The 22255-nt window shown below is 45.6% G+C and overlaps 1 protein-coding gene across 1 annotated transcript in view; it reads left to right on the top strand.

Annotated features, from left to right (window-relative positions):
• MOV10L1 (Mov10 like RISC complex RNA helicase 1) overlaps positions 1-22255 on the top strand; it is a 189141-nt gene that overhangs the window by 125882 nt on the left and 41004 nt on the right. Inside the window, exons 17-21 of the mRNA XM_040343664.1 lie at positions 2471-2617; positions 4122-4243; positions 5325-5424; positions 8036-8200; positions 8368-8541. Coding sequence (XP_040199598.1) covers positions 2471-2617; positions 4122-4243; positions 5325-5424; positions 8036-8200; positions 8368-8541 — 708 coding nt within the window. The remainder of the gene's footprint in view (positions 1-2470; positions 2618-4121; positions 4244-5324; positions 5425-8035; positions 8201-8367; positions 8542-22255) is intronic.

The raw sequence follows: 22255 nt of genomic DNA on the forward strand, positions 1-22255 counted from the left end.
CATAGGGTGGGGGGCCGGGATCTGGGGGCCCCCTTGTTAAAGGGGCTCCCAGATTCTGATAAGCCCCCACCCGCAGACCCCGACAACAACCAGCCATGGTTGTCGGGAAGAGGCCCTTGTCCTCATCAACATGGGGACATGGTGCTTTGGAGTGGGGGGGGCCGCAGGGCGCCCCTGCCCCAAAGCACCCACCCCCACATTTTAAGGGCATGTGGCCTGGTACAGTTCAGGGGGGGTGCTCGCACTTTCCTGACCGACCAGGTTGCGTGCTCGGATAAGGGTCTAGTATGGCTTTTGGAGGGACCCCCATGCCGGTTTTTCAGCATAGGGGTTCACCTTTAAATCGATACCACACCCAAGGGCCTGTATGCTCCTGGAGGGGGAAACAATGCCGTTTTTTTATTTAAAATTTGGTGTGGAGTTCCCCCTCAACATTCATACCAAACACAGTGCCTGGTATTGGCTGTTATACAAGTCTGATCCCGTTCAATATCCTGCCGCAGCTAAACGCAACCGCATGTAAACGCAGCTAATCGCACTGTACAAATGCAGCTGATCGCTGTGCCTGGAGTCTTGAATTCCACAGACATTAAACATGCTTTTAACTGCGGCAGAACAGCTGTCCGTGTGAAAGGGGCCTTGAGTTGCATTAGTGAAATAAATTAACTTTTGCACGATATTCAAATTTTTAGAGTTTTCACACTGCAGTGCAACGCAACACAACACAACGTCATGCAAAGGCCTAAGGCTGTGGGCCAGGGGTCTGAGTATGTGTTTGTGTATTGCTGAAAAATCCCTGTGTGGGAAATCAATTTGTTCTGTGATAAAAGTGGGCAAGGAAAGTTCTGAAAATAATTGGTGAGTGGATTATGTCCTTTAAACCTAACTCCAGGAATACTTTGACTTTAAATAGTTTGTTTGGACAAGGCTAGCTAGCCCAAACCAACTATTTCCTTTACTAATTGATGCAGCTGCTGTCAGTGCTGCATAAACATCAGCTACATGCAGTATACAGTGCTATGTTATGTCAGTGGTACGAGGACTTTCTGTCCTGTTCCTGAACAAAATCGAGTTTGGCTGAGCACTGCTCAGCCATCCATACAAAGCCTCGTATTTTTATGAATGTATATGAGCCTTCTTCTCATTGGCTGAGATGGAAAGACAGACAAATTACCTCACAAACTCCACCTCAACCAATCAGAGGAAGCCTTGTATGCATTCATAAAAAAAAACAAAAAAATGGCTGCCGGAACCCAGCGCTACATTCAGTTTATACAGTTATGACAGTTCATGCACCACACTAATGTAATAATAAAACAAAGTGCATTACTATATGAATCGGAACAACACAAATCGCATAAAGAGCCTTATCAAGCCTAAATCTGTGGGTCCATTGATGGATGTGATCAAAATCGTGTTGTAGTGTTCACACTCTGGTGCTCCCCACCCTTAGGTAATAGCTGCTCACCTCTGAGCGTGTGACCTCACATTTTAAGCTTGGTCAAACCATGCATGTGAATCACTTCTGGATTCTAAGTTAACTGGAATTCCAAGCTGCTCAGTAGCACTGTCTACTCGTATGTAAACCGTAGGAAAAAAGGCTCGATAGTTTTGCAACATAAATTTATTATACAAAGAAGCCCCAATATAGGGTATTCACATGGGTCTGGTGCGTTAGTGCACCGCTCTATTCAAGACGTTAAAACACTGAGAACTTGTTTGAGGTTGTAGGTTTCTCCACTGTAAGGCCCCCTTCACATGGGGTGGATCAGTAATGATCCGCCCCGTGAACCTCCGCTTGCTCAGCGGGGATCGCTCCGTTGATCCCCGCTGAGCCGGCGGATGACAGGGCGGTCCCCGCACACTGTGCAGGGACCGCCCTGTCTTTTCACCACTCTCCCCTATGAGGGAATCGGATGAACACGGACCGTCTGTCCGTGTTCACTCGATCCAATCCGCCAGACGGATGGAAAAGTAGGTTTTTCCTCCGTCACACTATGGCGGAGCGGGTCGGATGTCAGCGGGCAGGTCACCGCTGACATCCGCGGCCCCATAGAGGAGCACGGAGCGCTCGTTCAGGTTCGCCATAAAAACTGGCAGGCGGACCTGAACGGGCCGCCCATGTGAAAGAGCCCTAAGGCAGACCAGCTGCCTCTTGAACCGAAGGCTCTATTTGTAGGAAGAAAATTACAAATGTTGTTTGAATGACAATTGCGCGGTCATGCTACACTATACCCAAAGTGCGACAGCGCTGAAACTTTTGTCCTGGGTATAAAAGGGGCGAAAATGTCTGGTATTAAAGTGTTTAAAGTCATTGTATTCCTTGAGTTAGGCTTTTTAGTGCTACCTTGAGCTAGTCTTCCCACAGCATATATTGATGTAATTATTTTTTAGTGCTGATAATGTATGTAATGTATAAATACCCTACATCCTGTGTAGAGTCAACAATGACCAATATTATACTTTGTAGATCCATTATGCTTTGCCCGATAGTCGTATATTGGCGTGTGCTCCATCTAACAGTGCTGCTGATCTTGTCTGCCTCCGTCTTCATGAAAGTGGACATTTGGAACCTGGAACCATGGTTAGGATAAATGCTTCCAGTCGCCAAGAAGAGGTAATTTGGCTTGGTGCTGTGCTTGTTGAACAGGTTTGTCTTGATGGTATAGCCAACTATGAGATCTGCCCATTCTCATTAACACTGGAAACCACTAGAAAGTTTATTTTTTTGGTTACAAGTACAATGCTTTGGCTGCTCTCACACTGAGGTGCTTTGCAGGCGCTATATCACTAAAAATAGCGCCTGCAATATGCCTTGAAAGAGCCTCTTCCACTACAATGTGAAAGCCCAAAGGAGCGGTGCGCTGGCAGGACTGTAAGAAAAGTCCTGCTAGCTGCATCTTTGAAGCGTTGTAGGAGCAGTGTATACACCGCTCCTACCTATTGAAATCAATGGGCAGTGCTGCCGAAACCCCTCTAAGTGGGAAAATAGCGCCACAAAAACGGCGGCAAAGCGCCATTAAAATGGCAGCGCTTTGCCGTCGACGCTGCTCAGTATGAAAGCCGCCTTTGTTAAATGTATTCACAACAAAAATATATTTTTTCTCCACCTTGACAACAGAACAATAAAATGATTGGACTGATCCTCTGCTCCCCATCTCGCCAAAACACCCTTGCGTATACTTAGGCCTTAAATTACAATCATTGGCTCCAGTGCATTAAAGGTTTTGCTCATGAATGTTTTTCAACTGTTTGGGCCTCCAGGAGCAGAAAAACCTTATTTTTATTCAATGACTAGGCTGTGCTGATTTCCTTCTGATGTGGAGAGAATTTGTTTTAGTCGAGATCGCTTTTTCTGTGTTCATTGTGTGTGTGTGTGTGTGTGTGTGTGTTTTGAGCTGATGACCATTAGTTAGGCCTCATGCACAATGGATGTTAAAATAACATTCTAAAAACTCCAGTAGCTTTGCAGTGAGTTTTTCAAAAATTTTGCAATGGCTTTTTCAGGCGTCTATAAGCATTTTTGCGTTTTACTGCGTTAGCGGTTTTTAGCTTCCTTTTTTTTTTTTTTTTTTTTTTCAATGGATCAGAAACATCCAAAAACGCTGATGAGCTGTGTTTTTTGAACGTTTATTGGCATTAATCAGTTTTTTTTTACATGAGAGCATTTTTACAGCCGAAAACTGCTGAAAAACTCCTCTCAGAACCCACTAGTTTTTTTTTATTTTTTTAAAGCCCAAAAACGCCCCAGCCAAAAACTGATAACAGCCTATGTGTGCATGGACACATAGAATAACATGATGGAGAGTTTATTAACTGTAAAAAAAACGTCTAAAGACAAAAACGGCTGCTGTAAAAATGTCCAAAAACTTGCAATGTGCATGAGGCCTAATATATATTTTGCAGATGTTGGCATGGGGTAAGAGCCAATTCATAACCCAGATGTTTCATTTGCTGTTACTATTTTACATTACATTCAACATTTGAGGATTCATTTGTATTCAGATGATAAACTTAATTAATGCTACAAATGCTGCAGTTATTTGCAACTCACACCCCTTTTTAGTGAAATCTTTATTTTTATCAGCAAGTACAAAACCTTCTTACATTTCTGTTCCTAGACTATACATGACTTGGTAAAGCCATACTGTGGATCGGGGGAAAATATTGAAAAGGCTTCTCGCTTTCGGATTATAATCTCCACATGTAGTAGTTCTGGAATGTTTTATCAGATTGGTTTAAGGTTGGTTACATGTTGATCCTGTTCCTGTTTTGAAGGTTAAAAAGATATTAAACTTTAATGCTGGCCTAAATCTTACTACATTGTTATAATTTTTACCATATTTCACCTTGATAATCTGCATACACTGTTACATTGTATACGGCTGTGTGATGATATAGCATGAATATTGTAGTATAGTGTCTATATTTTGCTATTGCTAAGCAAGGTGACTCAAGTAAATTTAGACATTTTTGAATGCACTAGAATAGTTAATGGTAATATGCTTGTAGATCTTTGAGTTAGCTATAGTACTGAATGTCTTGCTTCTTAGAATAGCTTATTGTTTAGTCACTGTACCTTAAAGGCCTCTTTCCCATGAATGTCAAAACATATATTTTTCAGTTGAGAGATTTAAAAAAAAACTAAAATACACATTTTTATAGTCCTACAAGACAAGTGTTAAATCCTACCTTTACCTTACAATGGCCAATAAAGTAAGTTCGGAGCAAGAGAGAACGACATGGACATGTTGTGTCAAAAATAATGCAGAGGTGGTTCTGGCTAGCTCAGTAGATTGCTTTAAGAAAGGCCTGGCTTTTTTCCTACATGTCATGCACATAATATAACTGGGTACTAACATTTATAGGTAAAGTTGATCTGGGGAAAATCCAGTTGCCTCTCGGGGGATCAGGAAGGAATTTTTCCCCCTGCTGTAGCAAATTGGATCATGCTCTGCTGGCGTTTTTAGCCTTCCTCTGGATCAACTGTCGGTATAGAATTGGGTATATGGGATTGTATGATATATAATTTTTTTTTTTATTTTTTTTTTATGGTTAAACTGGATGGACTTGTGTCTTTTTTCAACCTGACTAACTATATAACTATGTAATGCAGGTATGTAATTGTAGTGCAATACAGACTTTTTCCCTGAAGTTCAGTCTAGTACTTTTGGAGTTTTAGGATAAAAACCCATGAATATGCCATCTTTCAACTTGTAAACTAATGGTAATCTGAAACTGAGTGCCAAATCATTCCAACAAAACCAAAAGACACAAAGACAAAATAAGGAATCAAAACTGGTATTGACTTTGACTTTTTCCAGGGTCGGACACTTTACTCACGTATTTGTTGATGAAGCTGGGCAGGCTAGTGAGCCTGAGTGCCTCATACCTTTGGGTCTAGTGTCTGAAGTAGCTGGACAGGTACTTCAGCTTTTTTTTTTCTTTTTACTGTTTTATAGTAAGTATTTAAAGCTGCATGAAACCCAAAAACAAAAAATGTATTAAATTGTAGCTTTTCAGTTCTTAAATGTAGTGACTGCCTTCTTTTTCTTTTCTTAGGCTTTTTTCCTTTATTTTGACCTGGTGATTCAGCCAGTAATAAAATAGTGCAGCGCAATAAATAATAAGCATATAAAAGTCCACAGTCGGAGACAGATCCACAGATATAAATCCTAATAACAGATTTCCAATGCTGCAGGAATCAAAAAAAGTAAATTCGCTCACCTCAAAGAGTTGACCCGTGTACCACAGAAGGTCTAACTTTGCCTTTATCCCACTAACCTGGGGAATTGGGTGTAAGCAGATGACAACTGGTCTCAGCTAGTAAGTGGCTCATCGAAATCCGATGGTATTATAAAACATAAGAAAAAGGGATCCAAGTGCTCACTGTGTTTGTAAATTGCTCAGGCTTTTAACAAAAAAAAATTACGAGATTCATCGTCTTGTTAACAGCAAGTAAAAGCATGGCCGACAAGCGGCTGAAGAGATGCAAGGTCCGTTCGGATAGCCGTGGGTGACATCAAAGAATGTGGCTCCTCCTCCCGAGCCACATAATGCCGTAATATTAAAAAACGTAAAATTTTTCATCTTCAGTTACCCATAAAAATTACAAGATAAAAGATTTAATCACGTGTGGCGTTCAAGGGGTGGTTTACATGCTTGAATTTGACTGGTTTTCAATATATTGGTAGGACCTCTCGGTCATTGAGTGTGCGTGTAGGGGAATATGCGAATAACATTCAAAAAGGCCTTAGGTCCCATAGCGTATCCAAACACTTTTGGACATGTCATAATAGGGACCCTAGATGCCTCAAATTTTGGGGGATAGAAAAGGCGAATAAACATTAGAGAGGGGTTAATTTTGTCAGACAACTAAGCAAGAGAGAATATTTTTGGATTTATGAAACCAAAGTATTCTCTCCTTTTGGATTAAATGTTGAATTTGATCTTAAAGCGGAGTGGCACCCAAAAATTGAACTTTCGCTTTAAATGCTGGTGACCCCCTGACATGTCACATTTGGCAACTTAGCTCCCACTTCCTCCCCTGGTGCTGCAGCGCCAGAATTAAGATGACCTCTCCCCCTCCCTACCTGCAATTGTCTGGCTATTCGCAGTGCGGCATGCGCCCGCATCGCTGGACTATGGGATGTGTTGGTGTCTTATTAAGTCAGCCGCTACACTTTTTATAGCTGCTGACTTTTAAATGAGTGGAACTTTGCTTTAACTGTTTTTTATTACAGACAGGTAATTTTTTTGTATGTTCTTAATATTCATTGTTTTTGTAACAGATAACCGCGGATGTTTTATATAATTTAAAAAAAAATTATTATGGTGGCAGGTCTGTCTATTTTACGGCTTTGCTGACATTTCTGACCACCTTTTTTAACATTTGAAAGGAAATTTGTATTTACCGGTTTGTGTGTGTGTGTAGTTTATCATTCTGTCCTCTGGGGGCTTTTTTATTGAATGAGCATTCGCAAAGTCCTTGAGCATTTACGTAACCTTGGTTATGATCAGGCTATATTAAAAGTCGGGTGATGCCGTGGCTCCACCCCGCTGGTAAAGTCCCGTAGGATGTAACGCGTAAAAAATGGGGGAGGAGCCGTGTTCTTTGACGTCATCCGAACAAACCTTGTATGTCTTCAGCCGCTTGTCAGCCATACTTTTACTTGCTGTTAACAAGACAAGGATTCTCGTACTTCTTTTTTTTTTTTTTTTTTCCATTAAAAGTGAACAATTTACAAAACAATGAGCACTTGGATTGCTTTTTCTTATGTTTTTATAATACCATTGGATTAGGGTGAGCCACTTTGCCAGGTGAGATCAGTTTTCATCTGCTTACATCCAATTCCCCAGATTAGTGAGGGGAAAAGGCGAAGTAAAGACCATCTGTGGTACAGGGGTCAACTCTTTGAGGTGAGCGAAGCAACTCACAAAATTAACTTTTGATTCCTGCAGAATTGGAAATCGGTCATTAGGATTTAGATCTGTCTCTGATTGTGGAATTTTTATATGCTCATTATTTATTGCGCTGCACTGTTTATTTTATTATGTCATTTATGGGTTTTTGAATTTACCTCGGTGTTCACATTGCAGATTTTTATAGGTTTATAAGGTTGCGCCGTTTGTATATTTTTATTTTCTAACGATTCAGCCAGTAAGTCTGTCGTTATTCAGCTTACTTTGTGAGACTAAGCTGTCCAGACAAAGAGTTAGAGAGTTGAGACAAACCGTTTAACCCTGATAAGAGGTGCTTACAATTGTCAGTTATTATTCCCCCCCCCCACCCCCTTTTTTTTTATGTTTGCTATAACTGCTTCTAAAATGCTAGCAGTACACTCTCCCCAGACTGACAATGCTGCTGTCCAAAGGTGTCTGCTTTACTACCCAGAATGCAGACACCCTAAGGGGGGGGGAGCCTATAAATTACAAATGCAGCCACCACATCTAAAGATTGGTAAGCTGCAATATATTACATCTTTTGTTTTTGTGTTTAATACCACTTTATTGGCTTACCTGAAGCTTTTGATAGATCGTTCTTGCAGGAGATCCTATGCAACTTGGACCAGTAATAAAGTCTAAATTGGCTTTGGCATGTGGACTTAGCATATCCCTCTTGGAGCGGCTGATGTTTTTACCAATTTACCAACGAGATGAAGAAACCTATGGAGCGTGTGGAAATTACAATCCATTGTTGGTGTGTATATCATCACCTATTATAACTGTATAAGTAACACCAAGAAGTATTAATATGCCCATGTGTATGATCAAGTTTCCCTTTACTATTTATTTTTCAACAATTAGGCATGACACTTTACTGTGCTTCTTGCAAAACCTGAATTTTTCCTTTTTTATTTTTGAAAGATCACAAAACTAATGAAGAATTATCGGTCACATGCGGCTCTGATCCATCTACCTTCAAAGCTCTTCTACCACACTGAACTGGAGGTCTGTGCAGATCCAACTGTGGTAAACAAACTCTTGCGATGGGACAGACTGCCCAAAAAAGGCTTCCCATTAATTTTTCACGGCATCAGGGTATGTAACTTTACTAGTTTTATTGTAACTTGTACAGAAAAGTCTGCATCTCATCTACACAACCAAAGTCAACATTTCATTGGTCAGTTCACCCAAAATTCTTTCAGTAGTGACCATCCTGTTTATCAATCAAAAATTAGTCAGCATTTGACCAATGAAAATCTCCTGACACTTTGCAATATCTGTTCTATAATAGTTGAAGACCTTCACTGTAATATTCACATTCACCTTGTTTTTGTATGTGCAGAATTTTTTTTATCCGTGATTCAGCATTTCTAGGTTTAACAGATTTTTCTTATTAAAAAAAAAAAGTGTACCCGCCCCCAGCTGTTAGTTCACATATGGGTAATGTACTTTTACTATATTTGGATGAAGCTCAAATATATTTAGTGATTTTACAGGAAATTCTGGGCAGGCAACTCCCTAGTGTTTCCTGTGGCAAATAAAACCATGCCACTGGATATCGCCTTCATTTCAAGTGAAGAGGAGGAGCGCATGCTTGAATACAGCTGCTGGAAGAGATCTGTTACAGGACACAATTAGAACCTAGAAAGTAAATATTAGTTTACATATTTTTCAAACTGTGTTTTATTGCTTTAAATGTCATACCTGCAGGCATGGTAAACTGGTTAGAGAGGGGAAATCACCTACTCACCCTCTTGGTGGAGAGAAGTAGCACATCAACTTTTGTTCCCCATGCTGGCACCCTATCCTTGGTATCTGGTGCACCAAGAACCAGTGTCTCTCAGCATCAGTTCTTTGGGAGAGATTTTTTTTTTTTCCCGGGTGAACCACTCAACGCACCCCTACAGTGCTGAAGGGCATGCAGGCTGGTATTATAGCTGGGGACTGCACAATCACTACCTACAGTATGCTACTATGGACATATAAACCCACATGTTTTGTGAGCTGAGCTGGTTAGTTCTGTGAGGTATAGGGTATGCTAAAAAAAAAAAAAAAAATTATTTATTTTTAAATGTACTTCTGATATTTGACAGCTGTTCACTTGCTGCCACGTTAAAGTGATATTAAAGGTTTTATTTATTTTTTCTTAAAATAGAAAAAAAAAATGTTATACTTGCCTATTCTGTGCTGCAACAATATTGCATATAGCAGTTGTTTAGCTGTGTGCTAAGGGGGAATCTATGCATGTGCCACCTCCCTGAGCTGGGCTGTGAGTGTCCATAGACACAGACAATGCTGGCAAGCCAAGCTCCAGCTCTTTTCTCACACATTTGAATAAGAGCAACAGAAGTCTACGTCTTCCTCTGCCCTCAGTGTCTCCTGTGAGACCAGAATGAATGTGGTATACCAGACAAACGTCAAAATATACATGGATGGATATCACTAAGACTCCTATTGAATTTCACAGTAAAACTTTTATAAATAGATACTATAGTAAATCATCATCATAATACAATTAACCTAAAGTGATTGTAAAGGCTTGTTTTTTTTTTAAATAACAAACATATCATACTTGCCTCCACTGGCCCCGAACATCCTCTTCTGGGGTCCCTCGGCAGCTCTCGCGGCTCCTCTCTGCATCCAGAAAAAGGCGAGGAATCCCCCAATGTGGGGCTTTAAAGGCAACAGTAGTTAAAGTAAAATATTTTATGCAAAATAATTTTATTTGTCGAGTAGAAAATAACATATATAACAGAAAAGTTTTAAAAACAAATGGCATAAAAATACAAGTTGAAAATGATCCACAATGTAAGTACAAGGCCCTACGCGTTTCGGGTTTTCCCTTCTTCAGGGGCCGAAGTCTGTGTGGAGTCAGAGTGTGTCTAATAGATTTCTAAAGAAAAACAAACGCATATATTGTAGGTAATGACTTACAGTAAAATGGATAGCAACATACATATCAAAGTGCAATTCAGAAGCATCATACCAGTCAAGGCGTTTTCAACTTTGCAAAGCCCTAGAGGGACATCCCAAGCATTGCACAGAAAATTCCTCAAGATGTTAAATTGTTGGAATAGAAACTGGCATCTTGTATCGCAAGACCCTGGGCCAAAATTTCGCAGCGTAAGAGTTTGCTTTCCCTGGGATAAAAGGACAGCATACACCATTTTAAGAAAGTACTACATTTCAAAGATATATAAAAAAATAAAAAAGCACAATTGGCTGTATAGCAAAGGTAGCAAAAAAAAAAAAAAATTACACAAACATACCTATGGTTAAGGGATGAAGTATTTTAGTTGACCAGAGGGGTCAGAAGAGAGCTCAGTTACTAGAGGTCTGAAAAAATGAATGAAAAATATAAAGTAGAGTATAAAAATCACCAGTCAGGCAAAAACAGGGAAAGGGAGATGGATTGTCCAGGACCAGATACTTACAAATGCTTGTTGTACATAGGTAGCACCTCTGCCATCAGCAATCTCAGACATTGCACAATGGCAGCTGCGTTTAAATAGGGAAAATAAGGGGAAGGCCGTGATAAGGGGAGGTCCCTCCACTGGCTGCCCATACAGGACGGGGTGACATTCAAGACTCTCTGCCTCACCCACAAATGTATACAGGGTAAAGCTCCTCAATACTTAAGCGAGAAAATAAAACCCTACGTCACCTAGCGCGTGCTCCGATCAACCAACCAAAACCTGCTACAAATCTAAGGGAGAACGTAGATTCTCGGTCCAAGGACCACGGCTCTGGAATGCTCTACCCACGACTATCCGCTTGGAAGAAAACCATCGGGTTTTTAGGAAAAAACTGAAGACCCACCTCTTCTGAAGACCTGTACAACTCTGGATGCCAGCGCCTTGAGGCGATTAAGTTCGCATTTGTTTGCGCTATATAAGTTTCTCACTCACTCACTCATAAATGGGAGGCTTGGTGCACTGACAAAGCCCTGCACGATAGGATGGTACATAATTGAGGGCGGAGCCCTGACAACGCAATTGCGTCATCACGTGTAGGCTAAGGGCATAGGAAAGGGCGGACATGGTGTGTAAAGCCGCCACCGCCGCCCTTGAGATCAGCGTCACGACGTGGAACACGTCCGAACGCTGATCAAAAGGGAGTAATCATCTGGTCATGTCATGTGACCGTGTACAGTAGGTGACCGCGATATTGTGTCAATCTCGCTCCCTTACTCGGCGAGATTGACTACCTACGAGCCCCATCGCGGGAGCCAGCGCCGAGCTGGCTTGCCGCGATGGAGACAAAGCCGTCATAGAAGCGACGGGAGATCCGACTTGGATTCCCGCCAATTCTACACGTGTGCGGCGTTTGTTATGAATCCTGAGGGGGACCTCCCCGCCGGATTTTAAGTAAAAATCCGGCATGGGTTCCCCCCTCAGGAGCATACCGGGCCCTTAGGTCTGGTATGGGTTGTAAGGAGACCCCCCCTACAATCCATACCAGACCCGTATCCAAAGCACGCTACCCGGCCAGGAAAGGAGTGGGGACGAGCGAGCGACCCCCCCCCCCCTCCTGAGCCGTACCGGGCTTATTAAAGGGGGGCTCCCAGATTCCGATAAGCCTCCCGCCCGCATACCCCGACAACCAACGGCCAGGGTTGTCGGGAAGGGGCCCTGTCCTCATCAACATGGGGGGGTTGGGTGCTCTGGGGCAGGGGGGGCGCACTGCGGCCCCCCCACCCCAGTGCACCCTGTCCCCATGTTGATGAGGACAGGGCCCCTTCCCGACAACCCTGGCCGTTGGTTGTCAGGGTATGCGAGCGGGAGGCTTATCGGAATCTGGGAGCCCCCTTTAATAAGGGGCCCCCAGATACCAGCCCCCCACCCTAAGTGAATGGATATGGGGTACATCGTACCCCTACCCATTCACCTGGAGGAAAAATGTTAATAAACACGACAAAAGGGTTTTTAAAATGTATTAATCTTCTCCGGAGGCACCCCCTGTCTTTAGCTCTTTTCACCAGGGGGGGCTTCTTCTTTGACGTCTTCGGGTGGGGGCCGCTCTTCTTCGCCGCCGTCTGGTTCTCTTCCACCCCCCGGCGGGTTTCCTCCAACGTCTTCGGCGGGGGGTGGTGTGCTTCTCGGGGGGGCTTCTTCTTCCGCTATCCGGGGGGGTCTTCTCCACTCTCCGGGGGTCTTCTATGTTCGCCGCTCTCCGCTGTTGACTCGGCGCACCCCGGTTCTTCCTCCCGCTGTCCGGTGCCTTCTCCTTCAGGGCTGAACGTCTTCTTCTGTGCTGCGACATCTTCTTCTTCTTCTGTGCTGTGACGTCGTCTTCTTCAATTCTCTTCTTCTGCCTTCTCCCGATGTTGACACGTCGCCTCTTCTCGCTGCAATGACAGGTGCGCGGCTTGCATCTGACTTATATAGGCCTCACAGTCCCATCATGCTCCGGTACCTACCCACGTGGGTAGGTATCACATGGGTAGGTACCAGAGCATGATGGGACTTGTGAGGCCTATATAAGTCGGATGCAAACCGCGCACCTGTCATTGCAGCGAGAAGAGGCGACGTGTCAATATCGGGAGAAGGCAGAAGAAGAGAATTGAAGAAGACGTCACAGCACAGAAGAAGAAGAAGACGTTCCGCCCTGAAGGAGAAGGCACCGGACAGCGGGAGGAAGAACCGGGGTGCGCCGAGTCAACAGCGGAGAGCGGTGAACATAGAAGACCCCCGGATAGCGGAGAAGACCCCCCCAGATAGCGGAAGAAGAAGCCCCCCCCTGAGAAGCACACCACCCCCCGCCGAAGACGTCGGAGGAAACCCACCGGGGGGTGGGCGCTTTTATAAAAGCGACCCCCCCCCCGGCGGTGGAAGAGAACCAGACGGCGGCGAAGAAGAGCGGCCCCCACCCGAAGACGTCAAAGAAGAAGCCCCCCCTGGTGAAAAGAGCTAAAGAAGACAGGGGGTGCCTCCGGAGCAGATTAATAAATTATTTTAAAAACCCTTTTGTCGTGTTTATTAACTTTAACATTTTTCCTTCAGGTGAATGGGTAGGGGTACGATGTACCCCATATCCATTCACTTCGGATGGGGGGCCGGTATCTGGGGGCCCCCTTATTAAAGGGGGCTCCCAGATTCCGATAAGCCTCCCGCCCGCATACCCCGACAACCAACGGCCAGGGTTGTCGGGAAGGGGCCCTGTCCTCATCAACATGGGGACAGGGTGCTCTGGGGTGGGGGGGCCGCAGTGCGCCCCCCTGCCCCAGAGCACCCAACCCCCCCATGTTGAGGGCATGCAGCCTGGTACGGCTCAGGAGGGGCGGGGCCGCTCGCTCGTCCCCACTCCTTTCCTGGCCGGCCGGGTAGCGTGCTTTGGATACGGGTCTGGTATGGATTGTAGGGGGACCCCCTACACCGTTTTTTTGGCGTAGGGGGGTCTCCTTACAACCCATACCAGACCTAAGGGCCTGGTATGCTCCTGAGGGGGGAACCCATGCCGGATTTTTACTTAAAATCCGGCGGCGAGGCCCCCCTCTGGATTCATAACAAACGCCGCACAAGTGTAGAATTGGCGGGAAACCAAGTCGGATCTCTCGTCGCTTCTATGACGCGCTTGCTGGAGTGTGCTTTTACTATTCCAGCAAGCGCGAGATGTCGGCACCCTATCGCCGAGAATCAGCACAATGCCGTCGTGCTAAAACCACATTCTCGGCGGCAGGTACTGTATGGTCACATGACCGCACGGCCACCATACAGTCGAATAGGAAAGGGTAAAGGTGGAGCGATATGACGCAAAAAGCGTCACAGTGTGGATGACAGAGGACAGGGCATTGAAGCAACTGTCAGCATGGAAAGTAAAATTGTAGGGGAACAAATATATGAACCGGCAGCATTTCAAAACAGCACCGCAGGGCGGGCACATAGAATATATATAATGCTACATATACAAGGTTGCATAGGGCCATAGTAAAAATTCGAGCCATAGTGCCCTCAATAGGTAATTAGTGGATGATTAATTTGGTATGCTAAGAAAGGAAGTTGGAGCATATTAAAAAGGTGCACAGCCAAGTGCTAATCAAGGGATTATATTGACAGTAGGCCACAAAAGGGTCCAGAGATATATTGGAAAAGCCAGGGGTATAAATTGAATCCCCTGTATGTTCCAGGTCTCTGTTATAGGCGCATATATAGACCCAAGGTCATTAGCGCCCTAAAGGGTGCATGGCGACCAGGTCAAGGGGAAGCCGTCTCCTGGGACGGGGACGGCTTACGTGCGCCTAGCTCAAATAGCGATAGTGAAGAATGCCTGAATTCCCATCTGAGCCAGGAATGCCAGGCCCCAGGGGATGTGCAAAGGATACAAGGACATGGATATTATGGATTAATACTGGAAATAAAAAGGTAATAGTATACAATACCAATAACTGTAAGGACATCAAGAGAAACAGTAACAAACACAAAAACGTATAACACGACACTGTCAGACAACCAAGAAAATGTTCCCCAAGGAAACCATATAGTGCAAATCAATCTTTTTCACATCCTCCGGAGGAGAAACCCTCCAAAAAAGGCCTAAAGCTGATTTGTTCATTGAGGCCAGGAGGAAAATTGGCCTCTAGATCTACAATCCAACGGGTTTAATGCTGTAGCAGAGTTTTATTCCAATCCCCACCTCTAGGGTTGGGGTGGATCCTATCTAAAATAAGACATTTTACCCCGGGAAAATGTCCATCGTGTTGGAGCAAAATATGACACCCTAAGAGCATATCAGGATTTGCTGTACGCATAGCGTGTAGATGTCGGGAAGCACGTTTGAAAAAGGGTAATTTTGTTTTGCCCACATAAAACCTCTTGCATTGGCAAGTAAGTAGGTACACTACACCAAGAGTCTTACAATTAGCAAAATGTCGTGGTCTATATAATCGACCATTGGGTAAGATGATTTCTCGATCCGTGTTGATATAACTGCAGATAGAGCATCCCCCACAGGTATAGGTACCTTTCCTTTTGCAAGGGTCCTTCCTGAAACTGCCCTTGAATTCACTGGCTACCAGATGGTCTCTAAGTGAGCAGGCCCGTCGATAGGTGATCGCGGGCTCCTTTGGAACAAATGGTCCTAGTTGGGGATCGATGGAAAGTAAGTGCCAGAATCTTTTTAGAATCCCTCTGATTTGTTGGTGCTGGGTATGATATTTGGTAATTATTCTTGTGACATCACTGCCGTTGGTAAGCTTCCCTGAGCTGGGCTGTGAGTGTCCATAGACACAGACAATGCTGGCAAGCCAAGCTCCAGCTCTTTTCTCACACAAATTTGAATGAAAGCAACAGAAGTCTATGTCTTCCTCTGCCCTCGGTGTCTCCTGTGAGACCAGAATGAATGTGGTATACCAGACAAACCTCAAAATATACATGGATGGATATCACGAAGACTCCTATTGCATTTCACAGTAAAACCTTTATAAATAGATACTATAGTAAATCATCATAATAAAATTAACCTAAAGTGATTGTAAAGGCTTGTTTTTTTTTTTTAAATAACAAACATATCATACTTGCCTCCACTGGCCCCGAACATCCTCTTCTGGGGTCCCTCGGCAGCTCTCGCGGCTCCTCTCTGCATCCAGATAACCCCCTAGGAGAAGTGCTCTCTGGGGGGGGTGGCCTTGCGGGCGCGCTCCAGAGTCCAGTAATTGCGTACATCGACACGAATGCCAGACTCGACACCGCCCCCCGGCACCCATTTCATTGACAGCAGTGGAAGCCAACAGCTGCGCTGCTATCAATCTAATCAACAGCCAGGACTCCGTGGAGAGAGGGACAGCGCATCCCAGATGAAATAAGGGGGTTAAGGTAAGTAAAACTGGGAAAGGGGGGCTAGGGGGCCAGTCACTGCCAGGTGTTTTTTCACCTTAAAGTGGAGGTTCACACACTCCCTGATGTTTTCAAAGGGGGGTTCCTGAAGTGCCGAGAGCACCAGATTCAGATCCCATGGAGGTAGTGGTGGTCGAACCGGCGGAGCGACATGTCGAACCCCCTGAACAAAATTAAGCACCAGTGAGTGAGTCGCTAAGGGTCGTTGAAAGAAAACAGCCAAGGCTGAGATCTGCCCCTTAATGGTGCCTAAAGCAAGCTTTTGATCCACGCTATAAAAACAGCAGGATCCTAGAAATCAAATATGTACTTGGATGCCACCCAATCACCTCACATAGAGAGATGTAGGCCTTCCATGTGCCGTGGTAAATCTTCCGGGAAGATGATTTTCGAGCCCTCAACATGGTGGAAATTACTGAGTCCGACAGGCCTCGATCCCTCAGCGCCTGGCTTTCAACAGCCATGCCGTTCAAGGCAGCGACTGTAAAGCAGGATGAAGGATGGGATCTTGCGATAGAAAGTCCTCTCGTAATGGCAGTCGCCAGGGAGCGTCCGCCACTAGTTTTACCAGGTCGGTGTACCAGGGACGCCGAGGCCAATCTGGGGCAATCAGGATCCCCTCGGACTGCCCAAGGATCTTTTGATCTGGCCACGAACCTCGACACCTTCCAATTGATTTGAGAAGACAGTCTGGCTCGCCTCATCGTAGACAAAGGAGGTGAAATACATCCAGGTGTAGTGACCATTCTCCTTGGTCCAGCATCTGGCGACTGAGGTAGTCCGTTTGGCAGTTGTCTATGCCCAGAATGTAAACGGCCGAAAGAGCCGGTACGCTCTTTTCTAGCCACCTCAAGATGTGAGCTACCAATGAAGCTGTCGCCGCGCTTCTTGTTCCTCCCTGATGGTTGACATACACCACCGCCGTGGCGTTGTCCGACTGGATCCTAATCGGACACCCCTGCAGCCTCTGAGACCATGTGGGGAGGCACGGCCTGATCGCCCGGAGTTCCAGAACATTGATCGGCAGGCTTGATTCTTCCAGTGTCCATCGACCCTGAGTCGACTGCACACCACACTCCTCCCCAACTGGTCAGACTGGCGTCCGTCGTGATCATTGCTTATTGAAAGGGGAGGAATGACTTTCCCAACTGAAGAGCCGGAGATCTCAGCCACCAGACCAGACATTCCTTGACCAGTTGGCTCACTCGGATCTGACAATCCAGGGGCAACAGAGACTTGTCCCACTTGGACAGAATCTCCCTCTGTAAAGCTCGAGTGTGGAATTGGGCATATGGTTCCGCCTCGAAGGAGGCTACCATCAGACCCAGGACTCGCATGCAGAAGCGGAGCCCATTTGCGGGATATCAGCAAGTTCACCGCAGTTCGAAGAGTCCGAAACTTTTCCAAAGGAAGAAAAACTTGCTTTTAAAGGAGTCTAGAATCAGACCCAGATATTCCAGGTGCTGAGTCGGTACCAACACCGACTTCTGTAAATTCAGCACCCAGCCAAATTCTCGGAGGGTCTGACTGGCTATCACCACATCCTCCTCTAATTCTGAGCTTGAAGCAGCTCTCAGAAGCAGATCATCCAAACGGCCTACAATGGCGATTCCTCGCTGTCTCAGCCAGGCCAGAATCGGAACAAGCACCTTGGTGAAAACCCTTGGCGCCGACGCCAGGACAAAAGGGAGAGCCACAAATTGATAGTGGTTTTCCCCTACTGTAAAGCGCAGAAACCTCTGTTGTCTTGTGAACACGGGGACATGCAAGTACGCGTCCTTGATGTCCAAGGGTGCCAGAAAATCCCCCGGATAGAGTGCAGCAACTACAGAGTGAATTGATTCCATCCTGCATTTCTGAACTTTAACAAAGACATTGAGGGCCTTGAGGTCCAGGATTTTACAGACTCGGTCCTTCTTCGGGACCACAAACAGATTCAAGTAGAAACCCTGAAACCTTTCCTTCAGCGGCACTGGTATGATAACCCCGCACCTCAGCAAGTCCTGTACTGCTCCAAATAGGGACGGGCTGGAAGAAGAGGAAGGTTTGAGGGAAAGAATCTGGTGGACAAGAAAGAAATTCTATCTTGTACCCCGAGGAAACCACTTTGTAAACCCATTGGTTGGAAAGCAGGGAGGTCCATTGAGCTGCAAACTCACGTCCCCCCACCCGGGAGTCGGGCGGGGGCAGACCATCATGCGGTAGCAGGTTTGTTCGCAGGCTTGTCTTGCTTGCAAACCCAGGGACCCTTGTTGGCCTGGAAAGGCCTTCCCGCGGGACCTGACTGAAGAAAATACTGCTTTTTGTGCGGAAAAGGAGGGCCCTAGTCTACGGCGTGGCTCCTTTTTTTAGAGTGAGGGAGCAGCGTGCTCTTACCCCCAGTGACATCCTTTTAATATTGTCATCCAACAAGGCACCAAAAAGCCTCTAGCCCTTGAAGGGCAAGTCCGCCAGAGCCTTCTTGGAAGCCTGGTCCGCAGACCAGCACTTTAGCCAATTCAGATGCTGCAAAACTACCGCGGATACTAAAGGTCTGGAGATAAAAGGAGCAGAATCCAGGGCTGCATCACAGACATATTTGAGGCTGTGTACTAACTGGTCAGCGAGTTCCACACAGCCCAGAGGAGCCTGATGCTCCTCCAACTCTCGGTGCAATAACTTTGCTTATTCAGTCAGGGTCTCAGACCTCCTATCTGCTGGATCCTTAAAGGCAGCAGATGCCTCCACTGGAATCGTGGTCCTTTTGTTCAACCTAGAAACCGGGGGGTCCACAACTGGGGGAGATGCCCTTTTTTAGGAGAGCCTTTTGAAAAAATGGGCAACGGACTGTCATGCGCTTTGGGACCAAAAGGGTCCTCTGTGGCCGTTCCGATTCCTTGTCTATGAACTTGTCAAAATAAGCCACATAAGGGAAAACTTTAGAAGTGCGGGCCGGCTTATGGGACCCAAAAGGGACAGACACCTCAGCAGATGTCCCAGCCGTATCCTCCAGCCTGTATTGCTTTATACAGCAGCGCGACTACAGGAAAATGGCGCCGGTTTAAACTACAAACGGCGCTAAAAAGGCAATGAGGCGGACGAGAAGGCCACACCATGTAGCGGCCCCCCCCCCATGGCAGAACACCCCACAGAGCTGTGACCCGGACACCCTAGCAGCCCCCAGCCAGGAAAGCCCAGCTGTTCCAATCTGCCGAGACAGGAGGAAAGTACTTACCCGTCCTGCGAGGACTGCTGGCACGTACCTGACAGACCTACATCCGAGCGGTACGGTGTAGCTGTCGGCCACGGTTCACTGTGATTTAGACTTCAGTAGCTCAGTCATATGCAAACCCCAGAGCATCTAGCCCACCGGCCACCCCTGGAGCAATGGGGCATGTTGTGGCCGACCCAACGCGTAGCTAGGGCCTGCTGACGCTCAATGGCCGGACTGGGGAGACACCAAGGATCTATATTGTCCAGCATGTCACCCAGCCGGCAGTTGATAGAAGATCTCGGGATCAAAAAATAAAAATAAAAAATCTTCCAGGACAATGGGCCCAAAGGGAGCCAGGTCCGTCTCCTCTACTAGGCAGAAAAAAAACTGAGCTGCTGACTGCAGTGAGAGGGGTTATGACCAGAGGGACCGCCCCTTGGGCTGGGCTGGGCTGTTTCAGCTCTTCTAAAGATTCATGTTGACTGTTAACATTCTGCCTAGTCCTCTCCTAATAGACGGAGCATAACCCTACAGTTAAAGAATATAAGAAAGCTGTGTCCGTCCATGGACGAAAGAGGGGAAAAAAAATTCTGCGGACCTCCACTTTAATACATCCTATAGGATGCATTAAGGTGAAAAAACACACGGGTTTACAACACCTTTATTTAGCCATTAAGAAAGAAGAGGGTAGGTGAAAGAAGATGGTCTGTATCTTTTGTTATAAATGATGGACCTCTTTGGTATACTGTAATGAGAAGTATCTCAAATCCCTTTAAACGTAGTCCACCTAATGAGTAAAACTGCCCATGCAGATGAGGGAACCCAGTATTTTACAATGCTGTGTGTCTTTTTGCAAAATACTTTTGTATTGTGATTGGCACCCTTGACGCCTGCCCGCTATACTCTGATATGGTTTACCTTTGCTTGTTCCTAATGGCTTCTGGGGTACAGCAGGGGTGTGCGCTCATTCCCTGGGGCAACTCTATGTGGATAGGGAAAGAGAGTGTGCATGTGCCTACTTTTGGGAAATAAATGCATGTTGTCTGGATGCTGAGGACGAGCATCCAAGTTCTGTGTTGAAATAAATCCGTGCAAGTATATTTAAAAACACGAGTGACAGCAAAAGTATTTGGTATTGGACTAGGTATGGTTGAAGGTGATAAGTGGACAGCTGCCTCTACTAATTTCTTCCACCTAAGTGGAGCAAGAAAGTGTTGAGAAGAAAAGAAAGTATAGTTGGCGCTGGTCCTACGGAGCCAAATGCTCCATAAAAGAGGCTCCTAGTGTAAGGTGCAGTGTGCAAAATATACACAAAGTGCTAAACGATCCAAAGTGCCTATGTAAACTACTAGAATGATTCTACAGTATATATCGTAAATGCAGCTGGCATGCAGCTCTGTTTTGTCCCCATTAGGAACATGAGAAGGTAAACAGTATGGGAGTTATTCGGCAGGCTTTTGGGGGCTCTGCCCTCTACAGGAAACACAAGTCGGATACAATTCAAAAGGCCCCTCCTTTCCTCTGACCCTCAAAGAGCAGCAACATGTTTTTTGTTTTCTTGGGTCTGGTAACTGTGGTTGATGGACCCCCCTTCTCTGGTATCATCCAGAACTAGTTGTGGCCAAGTCCTGGGTGATAGTCCTGTACTTTCTACTAGAAGGGTTCCCTATTTCTGAGGTTACTTGCCTACCTGGTGGTGTGAGTGGTGGCAACTCCTTTTGTTTGTTTTTCCCCAGCTCTGGCTGTGTGGAACTGTGTCCACCTCGCGCTTCGCCGAGGTGTACCAAGATGGCGTTGGAGGACTTCCGGTGACGCAGCAAGATGGCGCCGGAAGTCACAAATGCACTTCCGGTCACTGTTCGTTTGCTTAAAGGAAGAACGGCGTGATACACTGAGGACATGCTGGCTGGGGAACAGTCTGCTGAATGCCAGACAGGCGCATTTAGCAGGACAATAGCAGCCTATCTCTCCAGTCGTACTCCGCTTGCCTGATGGAGCTGGAGGACAGGTCTGAGGATGGAGCACCCGCTCAGATTGAACCAGCGGCAGCTTCCAGGTCACATACTGCCCCCAAGGTAAGCCTTTTTCTGTGGATAGCTTCTACAGCAGGGGACTTTTTTGTATGGACCTTTTTTTGTTCATGGTTCTTGTTTCTGCTTTTTTTTTTTTTTTTTTTCTAGGCCAAACCGGTGAAAAAAAATTGGAAACTGTAGGGCCAGGCTTTCTATAAGAAACTCTTTTGTGAGGATTGTATTCCATCCAGAACTAGTTCAGAGACTTCCTCTTTTAAAGAGTTAATGTCTTTTATGAAGGAAGTAGTGGCCTTATTTTGGTCCCTTAATGACAGGGTAGCCTTCCTTGTCTAGATCCATAGCTCAAGAGCCTTCAGCCTCGGCTAGATACCTTCCTCTGTGCAATGCTTCTGATCTAGAAGGTGAGAATCCAGGTTCTTCATCTGATGAGGAGTCTGCATCAGAGGAAGATACAGGTAGCTCAAAGTATCTTTTTCCAGTTGAAGATATTGACAAACTATTAAAGTCAATGTATACCTTGGGGCAGATTGAGATGCCACTGCAAGCCCAATCTGTACAGGATAGAATGTATAGGGGTCTACAGGGGCGGAAGTAGAGAATGTTTCCGGTACACCAGTCACTTATAAGGACATGATTCTTGCTGAGTGGAAAGAGACTGAAAAAAGGTTGTTCCAGTCTAGAGGACACAAAAGGTGGTTTCCTTTTCAGTCTGCTCTGCCAGCACCCTTAGAGTTCAGACAAAAAAATTGGGT

The sequence above is a fragment of the Rana temporaria genome, chromosome 3 (genome assembly GCF_905171775.1).
Source record: "Rana temporaria chromosome 3, aRanTem1.1, whole genome shotgun sequence".
NCBI lineage: Eukaryota > Metazoa > Chordata > Amphibia > Anura > Ranidae > Rana > Rana temporaria.